Raw genomic sequence first — 12,341 nt, 5'->3', positions numbered from 1 at the left:
TGATAACTGCAGTCTGACAGGTAGTCCTGGGCTTGCATGCTGCTCTGGCACGGAGCCGAGCGATCTTGGAGACTCTCTGCGTCCCCAGTTCCTGATTCCAGAACCCAGTGAGGTTCTGGAACACCAGACTGCCGCCTCACTAACTCACGCCGGAAGGTTAGGGATTTTTGGAGCCTGTGCAGTTGTGGTAGCTCAAGGGCTGAGGTTTCCGGATCTTCGGGTAGGTAAAGTTTGTGCGGGGACTCCCGTCCCATGGTCATGTTAGGCTGGAGGTCAGAGGTCAGCAAGGCTCCACAAATTAGATTCTGGGGAAAGCAGCCCCCTGGCGAAAGGGCAAAGCCTGGGCTCAGATGCCAAGTACCGTGCTCCTGGGAGGCCAAGCAGCAGGCTTCCCCCATTCTAGTCCCTCCCTGCCAGCACAGCAGGGCCGCGGATCACGTAGGCTCTTCACTGTGTTCTGCACACCCTGATGTCTCTGGAGATCCACTCATTCAGCAGATCCCTGCGGGGCAGGTCCTGCGGTCCACACCTCCCCCCCTAGCCCTGGCCTGGGCACACACCTTATAGGCGCCTGCCCTGAGCAGTCCACACTGGTTGGCCCGCACAGGGGCACAGGCTGTTCCGGAAGCCGCCAGTCTCGGTAGTTCTGGCGGGAGAGGAGGGAGGGGAGAGGCCAAGTCCCGGGGCCGCTAGGGAGCGGCGCTGCCCCAGGGCCGAGGGTGGAGCTTTCCCAGTCGGCCGGGAAAGGGCTGGGCCCGGCCTACATGTGAGGGCAGGGGAGAGCGACGGCAGACTCTTTCCTGCGGAGTCCGGGTGGTGGACACGCCCGGATCTATTCCCGGGATCCCCTACGTGACTCTGAGCCGCCGATCACTGGATGTCCCAGATTCCCGGGGCCCAATCCCCGACTTCAGATCCTCAGGACCTTGCAAGTCGGACCCCGGATCTCGCCCTGGGCTCCAGATCCCCGGAACAGGACCTCTGGCCGAGTCTGGATTTTCAGATCCCGTACCAGATTCCCGATACTGAGATCCCTGGATCCGTAGCCACTGGCTCCTGCCCCTCCCCGGGTGCCCAGAGCCGGGCGCTCGACGCCCGAGCGCCCCCGCACGGCAGGGCCGTGCCTGCGGTCCGGAGCCCTGGAGCCCGCCGGCAGCTGCTGGCAGGACCCGCTGGCCGAGGCGCTGAGCCGGGGCCGGCCCCACGCGGCGCCCCCGGGCCGGGGCTGCGCGCGAAGCCGGCCGCTCAGCGTGGTCTACGTGCTGACCCGGGAGCCGCAGCCCGGGGTGGAGGCCGAGGCGGGAGCCGAGGCGGAGCCGCTGCCCCTGCGCTGCTTGCGCGAGGCCTGCGCGCAGCTCCCCGGACCGCGACCGCGACCGCAGCTGTGTACCCTGCCCTTCGGGACGCTGGCGCTGGGAGACACCGCGGCGCTGGATTCCTTCTACAACGCGGGTGAGAGCGCGCTGGGGGCGGGGCCGGGGATGGGGCGGGGCTTAAGGTCCCGGGGCGGGCCGAAAGGGGCGTGGTTCGGCGATTCCGGGGAGACCCCGAGATGGGTGTGAGGTCTGGGGGCCACAAGGTGAGCTAGTTTGAGGGGTTCGAGGTAGGGCCATGATAAAAGTGGAATTTAGGGGATCTGGAGCACGGTCCGGCTTGGGCCGGGACTTAGTGGATCCAGGCCCGGAGCCTCCGGGGTTCAGGGTTGGGGCTTAAAGCACTCTGAAGTCGGCACGGAGCCTGGGCAGCGGGGTTAGCATTGAGGCGAGGCTGGGTGCGGGGCAGACTGTGGTATCTCAACAGTGGGGTTGGAGGGCTCAGCCTCAAGACGATCTCGCTTGGAGCTCGTGAGGGCGGATCCTGGGAGGTGGAGCTTGGACTAGGGAAAGGGGCGGTTCTTGGGGGGCTGGAGCCCAGAGGCGGTGACACACTACTTCCGAGGATCGGGCTAGAGAGGCAGAAAGAGAAACGAAAGGATCCTTCGGCGCGGGATTCTGGCCGAAGGAGCTTAAGTTATGAGGCCCCTGAAGTTGCGAGGTAGTGGGCGGAGCTGGAGGCAGGGTAGCGGCGCTAGGGGGCGGGGCCAGAAAGGTGGCTATTCCCGCGCTGGTCACCCCTCCCTTCCGCCGACCCGGACGCCCAGCCCCTGACACTTGTTCATCGGAGAGTCTGGGAACAAGCTTGTCTGATGGCCCTAAAATCGCAGCCTAAAAATGAAGGCTGACTCGACCTCGAGGACACAAAGACACGTCCTTAGACTCTCACGTCTCACATATGTTGACGCACACAGGCCCTCGCAGACACTGTCACACACAGAGGTACAAACAGCTATACACACGCAGGCACAGCACTGTCTACACACACTGCTGGTATCGGCCCCTTTCAAGAGACTGCGTTGAGGACTCAGGGTAGGGGACTTCTGTGTCTGCGCAACACCTGCCTTTCAAATGGCCTGGGACAGGCTGGCGGCTGGTGCACAGCTCCTTTTCTCCACGCCCAGTGCCCACAGGCTCTGAACAGTGGGATGAGGGTCCCAGCCCGCTGAGCTCAATCCTCTCCAGCAACACCACAGATACCATCCGTTCTGTATAAGAGCCAGAGGAACCTAGAAGGGGGAAACTGAGGCCAGAGCAAAAACTGGACCCTGCTGGAGTCCCATGGGAAGGCCATCTGAGCCAGGATGGCTCCCCAGTCTCCTTCCCCACCGAGCGAGGCCTCGGGGCTCAGGGCCTCCACCTGTGTGCCCACAGACGTGGTGGTGCTGGAGGTGAGCAGCTCCCTGGCACAGCCCTCTCTGTTCTACCACCTCGGTGTGCGGGAGAGCTTCAGCATGACCAACAACGTGCTCCTCTGCTCCCAGGCTGACCTCCCTGACCTGCAGGCCCTTCGGGTAGGTGCCCGGATGGATGGTGGGGGCGGGCTGGGGTAGGGCCTAGCCAGAATACCAATCTGACTGTCCCCTGCAGGAGGATGTTTTCCAGAAGAACTCGGTGAGCAGAATCCACCCTTCGCTCCAACCTGCCCTTCGACCTCCACCACCTTTCCTGGCTTCCTCAGTCACCTCTGACCTCTCTAATTCTTCTGTTATCCGTGTGGCCCTCTGTTCCCTATTGCCAACCTTCTTGACGTGTGCCCCTTCCCTGCTGTTCCAATCCCCACTGGTGCTGACCTCTCACCCTCTCACTGTCCCTCTCTAACCTGGTGCCGACCTCTGACCTGCCCTGATTCCTGCCTCCCTCCCACCAGGACTGTGTTGGCAGCTACACGCTGATCCCCTATGTGGTGACAGCCACTGGTCGGGTGCTGTGCGGTGATGCGGGCCTCCTGAGGGGCCTGGCTGATGGGCTGGTACAGGCCGGGGTGGGCACTGAGGCCCTGCTAACGCCCCTGGTGGGCCGGCTGGCCCGCCTGCTGGAGACCACGCCCACGGACTCTTGGTAATGGGGTGCAGAGAGGGGGCGCCAGGAGGAGGCTGGTGAGGGCACAGCGGGCTGGGGCTGAGGGACCGGCCCCATCGTTCTCTCCCCCTCCCTCCCCTGCTGGGGACATCAGTGGCTACTTCCGGGAGACCATCCGGCAGGACATCCGGCGGGCCCGGGAGCGGTTCTGCGGGCAGCAGCTGCGGCAGGAGCTGGCTCGCCTGCAGCGGAGACTGGACAGCGTGGAGCTGCTGAGCCCCGACATCATCATGAACCTGCTGCTGTCCTACCGCGACGTGCAGGTGTGTGGCGCTCCGAGAGGCAGACAGGGCAGCGGCACTAGGTGTCGGAAAAAGCCCAGTCCGCCTCCTGGCTGTGCCACTCGCGGTCTGGTGGCTTTGAGCAAATGATCTGGTGCCTGTGAGCCTCAGTTTCCTTGTCTGTAATAGGGGATGATCGTGTCACTATCTCCCAGAGCAGCAGGGAAGTTGGGGCGCACAGTGGGCTCTCTGTGTAAGGTGTGGGGCATGGGAAGATGGGGTGTCAGGGGACCCCAAACTCAAGGTTTTCCTCAGGGAAAAGGGGGGCGATGGGACCCCCCCAGAGGCCATCGTGCCAGCGTGTGCCCATCCCCCCTGCAGGACTACTCAGCCATCATCGAGCTGGTGGAGACACTGCAGGCCTTGCCCACCTGTGACGTGGCTGAGCAGCACAACGTCTGCTTCCACTACACGTTCGCCCTCAACCGGTGAGTGGCAGAGCAAGGCTCAGGTCCTAGCCGCCTGGGGACATGGGTCTCTGCCGTGTGAGGTCACTGCACTGTGGGATCCGTGCTGTTCAGGGACTTCGTTGACCAGGGTCACACTGATGTCACATGGGCCCTGTGGTTCTATGACTGCCGCCTGGGGTGTGGTGGGCTGGTGCTGCTGCCCTCCGAATGCAAACAGCTGCCACAGTCACTGTCCCTCAGAGTCACAGCTGTTAGGAATCACTTCTATCTGGGATCATTACTTCTAGAAAGGTCAGTACTGGCCAGAGTCATAGCGCTTCTGGGTTCATTATTGTCAGGCCTTTGGAAGGGTCTCTGCTGTTCAGGGTCTAGGCGTTCGTGGATCGAGTGGGGCAGGGCCGGCAGGTTAGCCCCCGGCCTGTCTTCCCCTTTCCCCAGGAGGAACCGGCCTGGGGACCGGGAGAAGGCACTGGCCGTGCTGCTGCCACTGGTCCAGAGTGAGGGCTCTGTGGCGCCTGACCTCTACTGCATGTGCGGCCGTGTCTACAAGGACATGTTCTTCAGCTCTGGCTTCCAGGATGCTGGGTACCGGGAGCAGGCCTATCACTGGTAGGGGGCACCAGCGAGTGGACCGTGGGCTGGAGGACGGGGCTGTGGGCATCGGGCCAGCCCTGATTCCCCTCCCCCACCCCAGGTATCGCAAGGCTTTCGACGTAGAGCCCAGCCTCCACTCGGGCATCAACGCGGCTGTGCTGCTCATTGCTGCTGGGCAGCGCTTTGAGGACTCTGAGGAGCTCCGGCTCATCGGTGCGTCCCGGCCCTGCGCCCCTCGTCCCACCAGCAGGCCTCAGAGGGACCGGGGGAGAGTGCGGGGAGAGAGAACACCGGGCTGGGGCTGGGGCTGGGGCTGGCCTTGGCCCCTTTCAGACCTATTCTGCCTGAACCCGCATCTGGACCGTCAGACCTGTCCTGGGCCCTCAAGAGCCCTTGAGGCCACAGGTGTTCCTACGCCCACACCTGTGTTCCTTGGGCACCGAGTTCGACATACACTTGTTCCCCAGCTTGAGCTCCTACTCCCACCTGAGAGTCATACCAAAGTTTTCATCTATATCTTTTTTTTTTTAGATTTATTTATTTATTTGAGAGAGAGAGAGAGAGAGAAGGAGTGGGAGAAGGGGCAGAGGGAGAGAGAATTCCAAGCAGACTCTGCACTGAGTGTGGAACCTGATGCGGGGCTTGATCTCACGGCCCCGAGATCAAGACCTGAGCTAAACCCAAGAGTGGGATGCCTAACTGACTGTGCCACCCAGGCACCCCTCACCTGTTTCTTTCTATGTTCCTGCCCACATGGATGTTGTGGCCCACACCTGGGCTTTGCCCAAACCTGCAACAACACCCTAGGGCTCATACCCCTCTCTCCCAGGCATGAAGCTGGGCTGCCTGCTGGCCCGGAAAGGCTGCGTGGAGAAGATGCAGTATTACTGGGATGTAGGCTTCTACCTGGGAGCGCAGATCCTCGCCAATGACCTCACCCAGGTGGCACTGGCCGCAGAGCAGCTGTACAAGCTCAACGCTCCCATATGGTAGGTGGCCCTCTCTGCGGTCCTGGCCTGGCCCCAGCTGCCTGCTCCTGCACGGACACCCACCGGCAATCGGGCCTGAGCCCGGAGCCACTGATGGGCCCCCTTCCAGACCAGTGCCTGCCACACCTGGTGCCCATGTTCTGGCTACACCCAAGCCAGTCCGCTCTCCCTGGCAGTGCTGGCTGGGGCTGGGGCTGAGTTGAGGACAAGGCTGTGCCTGCAGGTACCTGGTGTCCATGATGGAAACCTTCCTGCTGTACCAGCACTTCAGACCCACCCTGGAGCTTCCCGAAGGACCCCCACACCGGGCCCACTTTTGGCTGCACTTCTTGCTACAGTCCTGTCAGCCACTCAAGACAGCCTGTACCCAAGGGGACCAGTGCTTGGTGAGGCCGCCTAGTGCGGGTGTGGGACCTGGGAGAGGGGCGGGCCCCTTCTAACCCACCCCCTTCCTTGTCCTGCACAGGTGCTGGTCCTGGAGATGAACAAGGTGCTGCTGCCTGCGAGGCTCGAGATTCAGGGTACTGATCCCGTGAGCGCAGTGACCCTGAGCCTGCTGGAGCCCGAAAGCCAGGTGAAGTCACTGCGAGGACCCCCACTCACCACTCTGCACCCCTTCTCTGGAACCTTTCTCCCATCCCCAAACCAGTCTCCCGGTCCCCCAGCCCCCGCCTGAGATCCACCTTCTTCCGCCAGGACGTTCCCTCCAGCTGGACCTTCCCAGTGGCCTCCATCTGCGGTGTCAGGTGAGAGGCGGGACCTGGGGACGGGTCCCCGGAGCGGGGGGAGGAGGGGTGCTCCGTGGGCTGGCCAGCGCTCACAGCGGTTCTTCCTTCCCAGCTCCTCGAAGCGGGACGAGCGCTGCTGCTTCCTCTACGCACTCCCCCCGGCTCAGGACGTGCAGCTGTGCTTCCCCAGCGTAGGGCACTGCCAGTGGTGCGTGCAGCCCGTCGGACGGCCGGGGTGCCAGGGGAGCGAGGGAAAGGAAGGGACATGTTCCCTGGGTGCTCTCGGCCCAGGAGGGGTCAGTTTCCGCCCGAGGTGCCCCTCCCGTCGGCCTGACCTCCCTCACCCTCAGGTTCTGCGGCCTGATCCAAGCCTTGGTGACGAATCCGGATTCCACGGCGCCCGCGGAGGAGGCGGAGGGCGTGGGGGAGGTGCTGGAGGTGAGGAAGGGGGGCCCGGGAGCGCGAAGAGAGGGGAGGGAAGGGCCGGGGGCCCTGCTGAGCCCCCATCTCGCCCACGCCCCGCAGTTTGATTATGAGTACGCGGAGACGGGCGAGCGGCTGGTGCTGGGCAAGGGCACCTACGGGGTGGTGTACGCGGGCCGCGAGCGGCACACGCGGGTGCGCATAGCCATCAAGGAGATCCCGGAGCGGGACAGCAGGTGCCGTGTGCGGGGCCGCGCGGGCGGGGAGGGGGTCCTGTGGGCAGAATGGCAGGGAGCACGCGGGGCCGTGTGGTCTGGAGGAGCTGTGGGTTGGGGATAAGGTGGAGAAGGTCAGAGAGGGGCTTGTGGTTGGGACAGGTCCTGGGGGCGTGGTCTGCCTGGTGCTGGAGTTGGGTGAGCATCTCTGCCCCAAACCGGCCTATTCCTCTCTTCCTCCCTGCCCCCAGGTTCTCTCAGCCCCTGCACGAAGAGATAGCTCTGCACAAACGCCTTCGGCACAAGAACATCGTGCGCTACCTGGGCTCGGCCAGCCAGGGCGGCTACCTCAAGATCTTCATGGAGGAAGTGCCCGGAGGTACGTGCCCTGTGTGGGATGGCGGTGGAACTGGAAGTGTGGGGCAGGGGGATGGGGCCCGGCAGGGGTGGGGAACCCTTGGGGAAAATGAATCCTCCCATGTGTGGGTGGGGTGGCCCAGAATTAGCTGACGCAGTGCACTTGGGTGGTGCTGGAGTCTGGGTCATGGCATGGGTGTGCCTGGGCCTGGAGCAGAGAGCTGAAGGCTGGAGTGAGTGGGTGCCAATGATGATCTTGGACTGCATCTGCCCAGGCAGCCTGTCCTCCCTGCTGCGGTCAGTGTGGGGACCCCTGCAGGACAACGAGAGCACCATCAGTTTCTACACCCGCCAGATCCTGCAGGGACTCGGCTACCTGCATGACAACCGCATAGTGCATCGAGACATCAAGGTAAGCCCTGCTGGTGGAGGGGGGACAGGAGGGCATACGAGTCTAGACAGAGACCAGCAATTTACATTAAGAAGGCAGACCCCTTAGCAAAGCATCAAGCAGGCTCCCTAGGGAACGAGAGAACTTCAGACCTGAAGCCAAATGAGGCGCCAGTTCCCAGAGGGTCATAAGTAGGATGGCAGAGGGAGGACGTTGATAGAGGCAGGGTCAGTCTGCTATTGTAGGAGATGGGATCCCGGTATAGGGTCCAGTTCCGCCATCAGGAGCCCAGCCTGATGTCCACGGAGCACAACGTCCACTCTACCCAGGGGGACAATGTGCTGATCAACACCTTCAGCGGGCTGCTCAAGATCTCTGACTTTGGCACCTCCAAGAGGCTGGCAGGCATCACGCCTTGCACTGAGACCTTCACAGGTAACGGGGTGTGGGGTGGTGAGCGGGAAGAACTCTTAGGACCTTCCAGGGAATGGTGTTTCTCCTGGCCATGGAGTTAGAGCCCTAATGGGGCACGGAACCAAGGGCCAGGGATTGAGCCAGGGGTGAGGTGATAGACTCTAGAACTGGAGCTTGAGTGGGTGACGATAGTGAATTTAGTGCCTGAAATGCAGGCCGGAAGTGTTGATGCGGGCAGAAGTGTGTGATGGGGTTCGGAGTGGACGATGCTGTCCAGGATGTATTTGTACCCGACCGTGGGTGAGGGAGTTGGCATGCAATGGAGTCTAAGATGAGTGAGGAAACTCAGGATGGTTTGACCACCAGGGTAGGTGATGGGAATTGTGTGGATGACAGAGTTCGGGGTGGGCGCGGGTAGTTAGAGGAGGAGAGCCCCTGCCACCCCCGCATCATCTCAAGCCTAGATGAGCATTATGGCTCCTGCTCCTGCCCCAGGGACCCTACAGTATATGGCGCCAGAAATCATTGACCAGGGCCCACGAGGGTATGGGAAGGCAGCTGACATCTGGTCACTGGGCTGCACTGTTATCGAGATGGCCACAGGTCGCCCACCCTTCCATGAGCTGGGGAGCCCGCAGGCTGCCATGTTTCAGGTGAGACCCCTCCTGGCCTGGCTCATGAGGTGGGGTGGGGACAGACCTAGCCCTGAACACCTCGAAACTTGACCTTTGTCCTCCCTGACCCCTCCCAGGTGGGCATGTACAAGGTGCATCCGCCAATGCCCACTTCTCTGTCAGCGGAGGCCCAAGCCTTCCTTCTCCGAACTTTTGAGCCAGACCCCCGCCTCCGAGCCAGTGCTCAAGCACTGCTAGGGGACCCCTTCCTGCAGCCTGGGAAGAGGAGCCGCAGCCCTGGCTCCCCCCGACATGCACTGCGGCCCACAGGTAATATGCAGGTGGAGGGAGTGGGCACACTGGGGTGAGGGAGAGGAGCTGCGGCAGTGAGAGGGCTGAAGGGGGGCCCAGGCTGACAGCCTCATCCCTCCCGCAGACGCCCCTTCGGCCAGCCCCACTCCCTCAGCGGACCCAACCACCCAGCCCCAGACATTCCCACGCCCTCAGGCACCCTTTCAGCACCCACCCAGTCCCCCGAAGCGCTGCCTCAGTTATGGAGACACCAGCCAGCTCCGGTGAGAGCCCAGGGTCTTGGAGCGGCTTTGCCTCATCTGGGTTTGCGCTTGTACTCCCTCTGGAAAAGCCCCCGTTGGGGGCCTGGGCACCTCCAACCACTTGCAAGGATGGCCTTTGGTGCCTCCTCCCCGATGCCCTGACTTGTATTTATTGGCTGCTTCAGTGCCAGGCTACTCTCCCTTTTCCTCCTGTGGGGTGGGCATCAAAGTAAAAGCAGAGCCAGGATTCAAACCCTGGGGTGGAGGTGGCTGGACGGTTTGCCCCCCTCCGTCCACCTGCAGCTCCCCATTGTACTAGGGTGCCCGAGGAACCCGGGGCCGAGGAGCCCACGTCCCCCGAGGAGAGTTCTGGGCTCAGCCTGCTGCACCAGGAGAGCAAGCGCCAGGCCATGCTGGCCGCCGTGCTGGAGCAGGAGCGGCGCGCGCTGGCGGACGGTCTGTGCCCCAAGCAGGAGCAGGTGGGTGTGCCCGCCGCAGCGCCCCCTGGCGGCGAAGCCTGGACCGGAAGCCGGCGGATGGCTGCCCCACGCCTCCACCCCCACCCGCAACTCTCTTGACTCAGGTGGGAACCCACCCACTGCCAACCCCTCTTCCTCCTCAGGGGCCCCATCTGGGCAGGAATCATGTGGAACAGCTACTGCGCTGCCTCGGGGCGCACATCCACACTCCCAACCGCCGGCGGCTGGCCCAGGAGCTGCGGGCGCTGCAGGGGCAGCTGCGGGCCCAAGGCCTAGGGCCTGCGCTTCTGCACGGACCGCTCTTCGCCTTCCCAGATGCGGTGAGGGAGCTTTCTTACGGTTCGGGCAGCCCAATAAGAGGTAGTGAGCTCCCTGTGCCTGGGAATGTGCAAGGACTTGATATTGCAAGGTTGCATGTCTTCCCTGTAAAGATACAGCCATCAGAAAAGGGACATCTACCCAATCCTAGTTTCCCAGCTCCTCCCTCTGCCCCAAGCCCGCCTACCCGACTTGCCTCTGGCACAAGGCTTTCTAGGCCTTTCCAACTTGAGCCCCACCTCTGAGGCCGCCTCGCCCTTTCTCCCTCTCCAGGTGAAGCAGATCCTCCGACGGCGCCAGATCCGCCCACACTGGATGTTCGTGCTGGACTCGCTGCTCAGTCGAGCTGTGCGGGTAGCCCTGGCTGTGCTGGGCCCAGGTAAACCCGAGAGCGAAGTTGTCCTGCCCGCCGGCCAGGCTGTAACCCCGTTGGGGGCGTGACGTGCACGCGTGGGGCCGGTAGGGGGCGTGGTTAGTGGGGGTTAGGCTTGACCAGGGCAGGAGGGAACAGCTGGGCATCCAGAGCCTTGCGCCCTCTGCCGGGTGTCTGGGGGTGTCCCAAATGGGCGTCCTTTCCCTGCCGGAGCTCACCCCAATCCCTTGGATTGGCAGAGGTGGAGACGGAGGAGGTCCCACCGAGGTCAGAGGAGTCGAGTAAAGAAGAGGAACCCCACTCCAAGCAGCAGGAGACCTTGGTCCAGCTCAGCCGACTCCCGGGGGAACCAGAGCAGGCACCCCCGCCCCCGGTGGTGCAGCTGGGCCTCTTGCGAGCAGAGACTGACAGGTATGGGACGCGTGTGCCCCTGGCCTCCGGGCCAGCTTCACCCTCCCTCCCCATTGCATTCTACTGGCCCAGCCTCTGCGCTCTCCAACAGGCTCCGAGATGTCCTGGCTGAGAAAGAACGGGAGTGCCAGGCCCTGGTGCAACAGGCGCTACAGTGGGTGAACGGGGAGGCCAGGACCTGCACCCTGGCCACAGAGCCCCCAGGTGAGGGGACCTGGCTGGGCAACATTCACAGCAAGTGTGAGGCAGCTTCTGCCAGGAGGTACCCCTGGATTGACCACCTGACTTCTCCTCGACAGCTGCTCTTACGGTGGACCAGGGCCTGGTGCAGTGGCTACAGGAACTGAACGTGGATTCAGGCACCATCCAGATGGTGAGGGGGAGAGTGCCGACCATCCTTGACCCCCACCCACCAAAGACTCCATCTCTGCCCATCTTTCAGCTCTTCTCACGCTTTCCCTCATGCACAGAATCTCAGTACTGGAAGAGCACTTAGTGTACCCCCCATGGTACAGATGAGAAAACAGGCCCCAGAGGGCTGTCACCTGCCCTATCCATACTGGTAGCAGAACAGAGCTAGTACTTGGGTCTCTGCACACATCTTCCTCTGATTTTCTTTTCCACTGTTTCTGCATCTGGGTCTTTGTCCACAACCAGCTGCTGAACCACAGCTTCAACCTCCGTACCCTACTGACCTGTGCCACTCGAGATGACCTCATCTATACCCGCATCAGGTATGTCCTGAGCCCTCCAGGAATGCCCCACGCATATGGCTTCATGGTGGCCAGATCCTGACCCCCGGCTACATGCCTGCCTTGGTTCCTCCCTGGAAATTACAGGGACACCAGGGTCCCCCTGGGGGCAGAGGGGGCATCAGGCAGACAGTGGGGTAACAGAGAGAGCCCAGGGCCTTATTCTGGCTGAGCCACACCGAGCCCGCTCTCCCCAGGGGAGGGATGGTATGCCGCATCTGGAGAGCCATCTTGGCACAGCGAGCGGGACCCACGCCAGTTACCTCTGGCCGACAGGAGGCCGAATGAGAGCTCTGAGACAGGAGGCGGGACCCAAGGACGGATGAATGCAGAAGACACAAGCAGCTTCTGAAACACCTATCCCAAGTCTCAGGGCCAACTGGAGGAGGCCAGGTGGATGGGGGCAGGGTAGGGCCCAGGCCTACCCCAGTGGGGGGAATCATCCATAGAGATGTCCCAAGCATATCAAGTACCACCAGGCAAAGACTATTAAACAGAACACCTTTGTACGCTTGGGCCGTGGCAACTTCTGAGGTATGGGGAGTGGGCGGCCTGGGACCAGCTTTCTGGTCTTTCTGTCTGA

General features: G+C 62.6%; 1 protein-coding gene across 1 annotated transcript in view; it reads left to right on the top strand.

The window, feature by feature from the left end:
- Nucleotides 1-12,267, top strand: part of MAP3K6 (mitogen-activated protein kinase kinase kinase 6) — a 13,265-nt gene extending 998 nt beyond the window's left edge. The window contains exons 2-30 of the mRNA XM_040645561.1: nucleotides 1,047-1,452; nucleotides 2,748-2,887; nucleotides 2,964-2,987; nucleotides 3,244-3,434; nucleotides 3,550-3,718; nucleotides 4,058-4,164; nucleotides 4,585-4,755; nucleotides 4,841-4,953; nucleotides 5,570-5,729; nucleotides 5,953-6,115; nucleotides 6,196-6,303; nucleotides 6,426-6,475; nucleotides 6,570-6,665; nucleotides 6,808-6,895; nucleotides 6,983-7,116; nucleotides 7,347-7,474; nucleotides 7,728-7,864; nucleotides 8,173-8,278; nucleotides 8,753-8,910; nucleotides 9,009-9,201; nucleotides 9,308-9,446; nucleotides 9,745-9,904; nucleotides 10,048-10,224; nucleotides 10,496-10,601; nucleotides 10,835-11,006; nucleotides 11,098-11,210; nucleotides 11,306-11,379; nucleotides 11,664-11,740; nucleotides 11,956-12,267. Of these exons, the coding sequence (XP_040501495.1) occupies nucleotides 1,047-1,452; nucleotides 2,748-2,887; nucleotides 2,964-2,987; nucleotides 3,244-3,434; nucleotides 3,550-3,718; nucleotides 4,058-4,164; nucleotides 4,585-4,755; nucleotides 4,841-4,953; nucleotides 5,570-5,729; nucleotides 5,953-6,115; nucleotides 6,196-6,303; nucleotides 6,426-6,475; nucleotides 6,570-6,665; nucleotides 6,808-6,895; nucleotides 6,983-7,116; nucleotides 7,347-7,474; nucleotides 7,728-7,864; nucleotides 8,173-8,278; nucleotides 8,753-8,910; nucleotides 9,009-9,201; nucleotides 9,308-9,446; nucleotides 9,745-9,904; nucleotides 10,048-10,224; nucleotides 10,496-10,601; nucleotides 10,835-11,006; nucleotides 11,098-11,210; nucleotides 11,306-11,379; nucleotides 11,664-11,740; nucleotides 11,956-12,046 (3,951 nt within the window). The 3' untranslated portion in view covers nucleotides 12,047-12,267. The remainder of the gene's footprint in view (nucleotides 1-1,046; nucleotides 1,453-2,747; nucleotides 2,888-2,963; nucleotides 2,988-3,243; nucleotides 3,435-3,549; nucleotides 3,719-4,057; nucleotides 4,165-4,584; nucleotides 4,756-4,840; nucleotides 4,954-5,569; nucleotides 5,730-5,952; nucleotides 6,116-6,195; nucleotides 6,304-6,425; nucleotides 6,476-6,569; nucleotides 6,666-6,807; nucleotides 6,896-6,982; nucleotides 7,117-7,346; nucleotides 7,475-7,727; nucleotides 7,865-8,172; nucleotides 8,279-8,752; nucleotides 8,911-9,008; nucleotides 9,202-9,307; nucleotides 9,447-9,744; nucleotides 9,905-10,047; nucleotides 10,225-10,495; nucleotides 10,602-10,834; nucleotides 11,007-11,097; nucleotides 11,211-11,305; nucleotides 11,380-11,663; nucleotides 11,741-11,955) is intronic.
- Nucleotides 12,268-12,341: the final 74 nt, after the last annotated feature.

The sequence above is a fragment of the Ursus maritimus genome, unplaced genomic scaffold (genome assembly GCF_017311325.1).
Source record: "Ursus maritimus isolate PB19 unplaced genomic scaffold, ASM1731132v1 scaffold_32, whole genome shotgun sequence".
Lineage (NCBI taxonomy): Eukaryota > Metazoa > Chordata > Mammalia > Carnivora > Ursidae > Ursus > Ursus maritimus.
The sequence above is the reverse complement of the archived record's forward strand: the minus strand, read 5'-3'. Positions and strand labels throughout refer to the sequence as shown.